This window comes from Crocodylus porosus, unplaced genomic scaffold (genome assembly GCF_001723895.1).
Source record: "Crocodylus porosus isolate Cpor-Errol unplaced genomic scaffold, CroPor_comp1, whole genome shotgun sequence".
Classification (NCBI taxonomy): domain Eukaryota; kingdom Metazoa; phylum Chordata; order Crocodylia; family Crocodylidae; genus Crocodylus; species Crocodylus porosus.
In genome coordinates, this window is record NW_017728935.1 from 5,567,288 (window position 1) to 5,577,033 (window position 9,746).

Here is a 9,746-nt window from a genome sequence, read left to right on the forward strand (position 1 = left end):
CCTGCAGTGGCCCTGGGGCTTTGGGAGGCTCATGGAAGAGCCCCCCATGTGGCATGGGGCAGCAGGGGGAAGTGGAAATCACCTCCCCCACCGGGCAGCACCCAGTGAGTCTGGGGTTTTGGCAGGGGTTTCCTTAAAGAGCCAGGGCTGTGGCTGGGATGGGAGGGGGCCAGAGGGCTCATGCACTACCCCCCATGCAGCATGGGGCAATGGGAGGCAGCAGGGATGGCCCCCCGCCCAGCAGCACCTGGTGAGTCAGGGCTTTTTTTTTTCTTTCAAAGTGCTGAGAGCTGGGGCGGGCAGGGGATGGGCCTGGGTGATCTGGACGAATTGAATCAGGACAGTGATTCGAATCACAGAAAAGAATCACTGTCCCCCGAACTGTCCAAATCCACATCCGTAGCAAATACTAGTCGCTTCCCACAGGCCTACTTGGTATCCTTGGGAAGAGTCTCCAGGATTCTTTCTAATCCTAATCCTACCATACCAAGTTCCCCCGTTAATATTTTGATCCAAACAATGCAAACTAACACATTTAAAGATCACTCTCAATAAACATTTTCATCATGTTTAAATAAATATTTTGCTTTCCATTTCCTCAAATTACCGAGTTCAAAATTCTTGCATCAGAGTATGACATTGCAAAAGATTACCCCAAATAAAATAGTATACATTTAAATTTACAATAATAATACAAACCTGCTTTTCCTTGATATGTATTTCCATATTGTATTTGTTTTCAAGCTTCTCTACTTTTTCCACCTCTTCCTTTACTTCAGAAAAAAAATGTAATTTAATATTTAAACTAAAATATAAAGAAATCAATTTAATTTTTAAATAAACGTAGGTTTTATGACTTTTTCAATATAGATTCATCACTGAAGTTATGTTTGAAGTTATAAGACATGATTTTTTTTAGTTTTTTTCACAAAATGACTCCAGTATTCCATAAAATGGGAAGTAAATGAGAACTCTATGTCAAGAACTAATGCAAAACTGGGCGCTTAACAGTGCAGACAAGCCATTAACACACCAAATCTTAGGCAGGTATAAATCAGATAGAAATCCCAATAAACAAACAGTACCACTATGGGTTGCGCTGAAACTATTCATTCTTTATCAGGTACTAAATTAGAAGTAAAAAGAACAAAACCAATAAGCTCATAAATGTTATTTTCAATCTAAAAGCGAAAGGCTACAAACATGCTCCCCATAAAAATTTAAAAAAGCAATATTAGCATAACAGGGAGCCTGTTCCAATGACTTGGGACCAGCCAAGCTTGTATAGTTTTCGAGTCCAGATATGACAAGGAGTCAAATTATTCAAAGGCAGTGGCTCTTGTCCTTAGTAGACTTAAGGCAAACCTCAGTGGACTCGAGGTACCCCTCCAAAACGTTTGTGAATTGAGTTGTACTCAATTTCAAAAACTAATGTATATACTATAGTGCTTACCTCCTGGCAAGGGAGCCAGGCAGTGAGGGTGGGGGATCAGCCAAGTAGGGACAAGCCTGAGCCTCTGCTTATCTCTTTAAACTGTTTGGCACCCTTCAAAGGATCTGTCAAACCCAGGTTGTTCTAAAAAAACAGTGGGGGGGGTAGGTGGGCTGATGCAGCAGGCCCAGAAGTAGGGCTTAGGTGTTCCTCTTACATTGCGTCTTATCACAGCTTCAACACTAAAAGGAAAAGCCTTCAGGGAAGTGAAGGTAAGGGTGGGGGGAAAAAAATAAGTATTTTTTCTTTCAAATTAGATTTATACACTTAAAACATAAAACTTTGCCTGGAACATCACTTGAGTGTGGCATTGAATGAATGACTCCTTCCTGGCAAGTTGGAAAGATATACTTTGAGTAAAGGGAAACTGAGGCTGCAGCAACCTGAAGCTAAAAAAGGAAAGCAATGCCAGGCATATGTGCCAACTTTTATTTTTGCTGGGGGGGGGGGCGGGCGCTAAGACAATGGACATGTAGAAAGCTTTACGTATTTCAGGTGACAGCCCTCTTCCCGAGTGGGGCCAGGGCCCTCGGGTCCCCATGTACTCGGTGCTTTTGGTGCCAGGATGGAGAGGGTTGCCATTGCATTAAGACGGGAGCAAGGAAATATAAAGCCTGGACAAGTCTCCCCACACACTGTTTTACGTGCAAAGAGAGTACTGTAAAAATTAAGCAGAACGTACACTTAAAGCACACTTCCAATCTGGAATTCTCTGCTTTTACTTGAAGTTCTTCAAAAGCCAGGATCAACCCCTAAAACACAATAATAAATATTAATAAACTAATTTATGTAATGAAAAAGAATGTGCACAGTGGTTAAAATATGCACTATTCCAAATTGATGTTATTTTCAGAAATATAGTTTTAAATAGTTAAGACTGTAAAGAAATGTTACTTTATTTGAATTAATACTTTTAAAAGTCATTGCTAATTAAAAGAGGCTATTCAAGAAGTTCTATACTTAGATGGTAAGCTATTTTGAGAAGTTACATCTTTCTGCTATATGTGTGTGTACAGGGATGACAGCTGCTACTTCCTTTTATACAATAGTGTAGCACAGGGGTGTAAAATGTACAGCCTGTAGGCCAGACCTGGCCCGCAGAGTCCCAACATCCGGCCAGCTTGCTGCCCCTGGGTTTGAGCTGACTCAAAGGCCACATGCCAGATGCAGTGCCCATTCCAGCTGGCCTGGGATTTACACTGCACATAATACCCATTCCAGCCATGCTAGCATCTGCACCACATGGAACCCATTCCATGTGCAATGTACCCACTGCCCCACTCTCCCTCCCCAGCAGGTCTGGGATATGTGGGTGCCACATGGAGCACAGGTTCCTGACTGGCTGAAGTGGGTGCCACTTGCAGCATACTCCCAAATGGGCTGGGGTGGGCACCATGGGCACTAGATCCAGCACTGTGGTGGAAGGGGGTCCATGTGACTGATGCAAGCCAAGGACCAGCTCCATGCCATTGGTGTAGTGGTTAGAGAGCATTTGCACAATATGGGAGACCCAGATTCAGTTCCCTCCTCTGTCTGAGCAGGCTCAAATACACATCTCTACCTCCCAAGGACAAAAAGGCTATGCTGGGTAATGGCACTTTCACCTCTCCTTAAAAAAAAAAGCCGTTCTACTTTGCAGAAAACCACTAAAGAACCTTTTGGCAAGAGAGAAAGAACAAGAGGGAAAAAAGTGGTTAGACCACTCACCTGGGAGTGAGGAGACCTTAGTTTCAAGTCTGTGCTCCAAAGACTATTGGTGTAAAATACATAAATATTCCTTGGCATAGAAGCTGGAACCCAAGACTCCCAACATCCCAGGTGACTCTTCTAACCATGAGACTACAGAGGCATGGTTCCTCTCTCTGCCTCACTGAATCTTATTTGAATGTTTTCTGCAAATCAAACTACTAAATAAGAGTGCTTAAGATCACCCCCTCCCACTTCAGAATATCTCACCAGAGTCTATCATCTGGGGCCCTTCCAGGTTTGGTGGGAAAATTTAAAGCCCCCTTAAACAGAGGAGGAAACAGAACCCGAGTCTCCCACGTTCACTCTTACTACTAGACTGTATCCTAAAAAGGTGGCGGCACCGCCACCACTCTTGTGTTTTAACAAGAATTTGATCCTTTATAAAACACAAGGGGAAGTGGTCCTCGCTCCTACCTTGGGTAAATGCAAAAAGAGGTTGGACGAACACTTGTTTGGGGTCATGTGATCCCAGCATGTGCTCCTGCCAGTGGCGGGGGGTCAGACTAGATGATCTGTTCAGGTTCCTTCTGACCCCAAACTACTATGAAACTATAAAACTCTTGAGTTTTCTATAGAAATGGTGGAGGTGTTTAACTCCAAGGGCGTACAGTGGGAAGTCCCAAGTGGACATCAGCACTTCCCTGCACCCTCATGTCAGGTACCTAAACCCTGAAGGGCTTAATGCACACTCCTCTCTTCATTCCTTTCTACTGGCTACCTTTGGCAGCTTCATGTTCAGCTGTCTGCTGTGAATCCTGTTCTGAGGCCCATAACTCTTCATATACATTGCATAGTGAGCTCAGTGTTGCACCATCTAAGTCTCTTTGTGAACAACAGCCCCTAAACCCTTGGTGCAGTGGTAATTGCCCATTTATCTATGACAGGGAATGTATTTTGTACTTCAGAAAATTTCAGCACATTCACATCAGCTCAAATCAGATATCCAAAGAAGAGTTTTGGAATCCTGTTATTATGATTTACCTCAATATTATTATTAAGTTCCATACAGAATTGTCTGGTTTCTTCTCTTTCATGCTCATCTGTCAATATAAAAATGTACTACATAAAATTTTACTTTTAAAACATGCAAAAAATTACACAGATGCAATAAATGGGTACGTTCATGTAATAGTACATGTAAGTTGTTTCACACTAAAACAATGTCGAAATACTATTTACATTTGCTGGACTTCTCCGTGTATCGAGCACAAGTTTCCTTGAGTAGATTGCACAAATGCCTTGTAGCGCTGTTTCTGAAAAATGAATCAAACTGTATTATCTATATAATGTTACAGGGTTCACAGTACTTGGTAGGTACAAAAAAAGGACAAGATGTCTGCCTTGGAATGTTTATAATATATAATGTCTTTCTTAAATGTACTGTTAACAATTTTTTAAAACTATAAATCAAGAGAAGCATTTCCAATATGAACATCTCAATGCAACGTTATTTGCACTACTCACTCTTTCAGAAGATCCTTATTTTCACATATCTCATTTTCCAGTTTCGAACTCAGTTTTTCGTTTTCAAACTGATTTTATAAATAAAAGGGTACAGTCATTCAAAAATATAATTGATATTTTCAAAATTCACTGAAAATATACCTTCCCTGCACTATCAGTTTTACCTTTTTCTTTCTCTCTTGCACACTTTACTTTGTTGCTGTATTAGTAAACATTGAATGGCGGCTTACGATAGTAATTGTAAGGACAATAAAAACATCAAGTTTTGCTGTACTAGTTTCATAAATTATAAAGAAGCTTCATTTACATGAGTTAATTATTGTGTTCCTTTGTCTAGGCTAACTCTTATGGTTTTCAACACAAAGTTTAGTTGTTTATAAGAGGAAAATAGTTGTTTAAAAATAAAGATGGGATTTGCTTTTAATGTGAAAATATTGGGTACGTTAGACTGAGTCGCATGGGTTTTATGCAACACAAAAATTCTTTAATCCTAAATTACTTTGAAACAAAATTTTGCATTCATTTGGAAATTACTAATACTTAAAAATATATTCTAACATATACTGTAGAAGCACTTGCCTGTAACTCCTGAATGGCTTTACGTTGCGCTTCTATAATCTTTCTATTCTCTTGCAATTTTCTCTCCTTCTGCTTCAGTTCGGCTTCTACAGTCACTTTCCAACATTTGATCTTTTCAGCCTCTTTGTAGAGTTTAGAGTAAAGCTCATTCACAGTCTCTATATTCTACTGAAACAAGTTCCACAAGTTTAATCTCAAAATCAATTTAATTATAAATGTTTTAAACACATATTTCTCTCTTACAATATTAATTTCAGGGGAAGTTTCCATATGTTTACAGGCCAAATTCTAAATGGATATGTTTTACAACACCACTGACACCACTGTTTTCACAGATCCACAGCATCCACTGAAAGCATTGTGTACACTAACCTTTATCATGAAATAAACAATGAAAACTGGCATCACTTTGCTACAATAATGGAAAATACCCTTCCATTCTCAGATTCTCTAACATAGCTGAATTAAATTCTTGCGCAGTGCTGTAGCAATGAAGCTTGGCACCCGGGGCAAAGCCCGCAGTGGCAGCCTGCCCTTGCCCCGCGCAGATTCAGGGGGCACACACCTCCCCATGCTTGCCCAAGAGTGTGCACAGCAGCAGGAGCCACTCTTCCCCCGTCCGTGCACTGAGCTGCTTGCGGCTCTGTCCCACACCCGACCCTGGCTGGGCAGAACCTGTTGCCACCTCTTCGCTTTGGTGCTCAGGGCAGCTGCCCGGCTCACCCTCCCCCCCCTTGCTATGGCACTGTTCTTGCATGTCGTGTATGATTACACCAGGTGAAATCCCAGCCCCATTGAATTTAATATGAGTTTTGCTTTTAAATTCGACGGCACCAGGATTTCACCTATTAGGTTTTCCATAAAGATGCCTGTTCTCAGAATTCCATATACTGTGGTCATTCATCCATACTTGGGTGTTACACAGTGAAGTCAGTAAGGCTCTGAAGAAACATAGTCAAGAATTCCTACAATGTTTTTCTATAGCAGATGTGGCTTCTCCTGATGTCAGCCAGGCAAGCATTCTAAAGAAGACTTGTAGAGTGCTATACAGGAAATGGTAAAGCAGTGGTATTAAGCAGGTCATAGAATAGAGGGAAAGGACACCAGGTGACATTTTTGCACAATTAATAAAAAAGCAAACAATTAAGTCACATGTTTTCATTTTCTCTGGCTGCAGGAAATGAATACGGCATAGGTGCACTTTATTAACTGCTAAGACTTAAGAAACTCAGTCCAAAACCATGAGACCTGCAAGAAGTTTGTGTGATCTGGCTGAGTATATCCACACACCTGAAAATACACAGCAATACTGAGAGTCATGGTAGAGCACAATAACAGCAACATAAGAACAGGGAAAAATGGGATAAACCTACTATAACCCAGAATATTTCAGCAGTTCATACTAATAGTTTCATTAACACACAGTTTTTAAGCCAACATGGGCCACCAGGATCATCTAGTTCACTGATACCCATACCATGGGTCTTGAGCCACAGGTAACTCTTCAAGTTAACTCTTGCAATTCTTCCCAGAAAATACTGTTCACTGTTACTTTTTTTTTTAAAAACTGCTCGAACTGCTTACCTTACTTCCTGCAGTCACGAATAATACAGAACATGCAACTATATGCTGTAGCTGTTTCTTTTGGGCTGGAGTGTTTATCACAATTCAGCTACGTTTGCATTGACTATTGTGATTGTTTGGCTTACGTGACTGCTGAGACATTCCAATTTGAGATGTAGTTAGTTATGTCAGTCTAAAGTCAAGCAGAAGGTAGGGTGGATTTGCACATTATAAACTAACCAAAGTATGGACACACACACGCACATTATAAAAATAATATGGCACTCAGCCAGAGCCTTAAAAGATATCTGAACTAGGATTTACGTGAAATATGTGCCCTTTATGCCAAAACCAGGATCCTGAAAACCCTCATTCAGCCACTGCCTAATCCCTAGCAGCATGTAAAGTCCAGACACGCTTTACTTCCTTATAGGTTCCCCAAGTGATTAGAGGTACACCCAAAGTGCTCCAGTCTTGATAAAGCTGAAAGCTAAACTTTAATGCTGAGGATGACCCAGAATCTAGGCACTGCTGTGCTTATAACCCCTGAGGAGCTTGATGCAGGAGGCATTCTCAAAGCACTCCTAATGCACACTGACACTACCAAGCCCACACAACATGCAGTGGTGACCATAACCTTATCTTAAAATACAGATGTTAAAGAATCATAAGGTAAAATACAGAAACGCTTCTAGGAAGACAGACTGGAACTCAGCATGCCCCTGCCCAGACAAATCTCTTCTAAGCTACAGGATCATGCTTTGTCTTCTGCATCCATTCTCTCTCTGGCCCGATGAATCTTGAATATTTTTCTACCTTTGAACAACTGAGAGTGCTCCCAACCGAAGCAGGACAACCTATAGTCTGGTGGTTACGGCACCTGCCTGGGAAGAGTCACAGAGAGCATCCCTTTCTTCAGTGTGTTTTACTGGCTAGCTCAGTGGAGGCCAATCTCTGGCAGGTGTGCCACAAAGTAAGCCTCACAGTCCACGACTGCCTCTCTGGTCCTCCTCCCCAGCCGGATCTGCTGTTCTGTTTTCTGTTTCCTGCCCTAGCTGCCACTGTGCTGCGGGCCTGCTCTGATTTTGTGCGTGTCCCCCACAGAGATTGCCAGGGCCACTTGTGTGGCGTGTACTCTTGGGTTAGCTCTAGGTCAGTGGTTCTCAGGCTTTTTAGGGTCAAGGCACTCCTAATAGATTCAAGGCACCCCTCAGAAATTGCCAGCTGTTCATTTTCACTTGATTTTTGAATACAGAAAGAATAATACAGCAATTCTGCTGTTGCAAAAAACCCAGAAAGACCATAACAGATCAGAATGTTTTCAACACTAGGGATGCATATTGGAAAACACCTAACAGTGCTAACATTGCATGGCCCTCCACAACGCACCTGAAAGGATCTTAAAGGCACCCTAGTCCTACAGTACCCTGGTTGAGAAGTACTGCTCTTTGTGGATGTGTACTGACTTAAGGTAGCTCTCTATTCAGCATACTGGAGATTTTTTAGCCTTTTCTGAGCCATACAGTTCTCCTCCTTTACTGTACAGAGCACTGAAGGGCCTAACCCAGGGATAAGGACTCCAGTCCAAAATGCAGACAACTTATTAAGGCACTGCCCAGCTTCTAGGCATCCAAGTCCTCTATTGCATCTATCACTGTTCTAACTTTCCTCTCTTAAAAATTTGACTCCTAATTTTAGGAATGATGTGAGGATAAATACATAAATGTTAGATAGTAGATATACAGACTGCACGCTGACCTCTTCTTCTATCTTAGACCAAAGTTTTACCTTCTGTGAAACGGGATCTGGAAAATAAAACATATTTATGTTTTAAAACATAAAACAAAACGTGTCTGTGTCTGTGTATGTATTTTCTAAATACACATTTATAACGTAGTGTAAAAGGAATGAAGTTAGCGATGACAACATTTGCAAGTGTGTTTTAGAACTCATTTTAAGTGCATAACATCGGAAAATAGAGAGAATTTACCTGAACGTGTGACTTCATTTTGGCTCGGTGTTCGCAGCGTTACAAAAGGCGAACCAAAATCATCTTCCGTGCACTTATTAAAACCCTATGCAAATGTAAACGGCGTGTTAGGGGCAGACTTGACGACTGGCCTTGGTATGACAGCCAGTGCTGGAAGAGGGCGAGCTCCCCTTCAAGTCTTGGTTTCTGCTCCCTAGAGCATTCTCCTTTCACTGCCAAACCTCAGTTAGAAAGCATCTGGGGCTTTTTAAAGGAAATGTCATAAAAATCTGTTTTAGGGTTATAGGGAAATGGGGCTGCAAGGGCCCTCACCACATAGCGTCCCTGCTCAAGGCAGGATCATCTCACCGACTGGTAAAACGTGCACGGATATGGACCGGAGGTGCCTTCACGTTATTCTGGTTGGGCACCTTGTGTCTATGTCCAGTCCGCCTGCGGGCCGACCCGGGCCGTGTGCTACACGTCGGCCGCGGGGGGTCGGGTGGGCGCTGGGAACGACTGTCTCCCCGGGAGAGGTGAATCCCCGCTCCCCAGGGGGGGCCGCGCTGCCCGGGGACGGGAGCCCGGGCGCGGGGAGCGGAGCGGAGCAATCGGCGCGGCACGCCGTGCAGGGGCCGGCCCGTCGCTGCCTCGAGTGCTGTCGGCCCGTTCAAAGCCAGCACGCTCCCTGCCCTTCTCCGGCGGCACCCCGCCTTTCGGGGCCGGCCCGGGGGCGGGACAGCACAACGCGCTCGCGGCCGGTACCGGCAGTTGGCTGGCGGGGCGCGCGCTGGCCTGCGGCCGCACCGCCGACACGTGCCCGCTGCCGGGCCGCGGCGGCAGGAACAGCTTGAAGGGCTTCTCCGTCCCCATGGCACGTGCCCCGCGCCCCCTCAGCTCCGCGCCCGCCAGCACAACGGGCCGTGCGCA

General features: G+C 43.6%; 1 protein-coding gene across 1 annotated transcript in view; it reads right to left on the reverse strand.

Annotated features, from left to right (window-relative positions):
* SYCP1 (synaptonemal complex protein 1) overlaps positions 1-9,689 on the reverse strand; it is a 35,443-nt gene extending 25,754 nt beyond the window's left edge. The window contains exons 1-9 of the mRNA XM_019546497.1: positions 9,582-9,689; positions 8,838-8,922; positions 8,606-8,652; positions 5,285-5,449; positions 4,706-4,773; positions 4,421-4,494; positions 4,223-4,281; positions 2,175-2,244; positions 700-773 (exon numbers count right to left, since the gene is read on the reverse strand). Coding sequence (XP_019402042.1) covers positions 700-773; positions 2,175-2,244; positions 4,223-4,281; positions 4,421-4,494; positions 4,706-4,773; positions 5,285-5,449; positions 8,606-8,652; positions 8,838-8,922; positions 9,582-9,689 — 750 coding nt within the window. The remainder of the gene's footprint in view (positions 1-699; positions 774-2,174; positions 2,245-4,222; positions 4,282-4,420; positions 4,495-4,705; positions 4,774-5,284; positions 5,450-8,605; positions 8,653-8,837; positions 8,923-9,581) is intronic.
* Between the last annotated feature and the right edge of the window lie 57 nt (positions 9,690-9,746).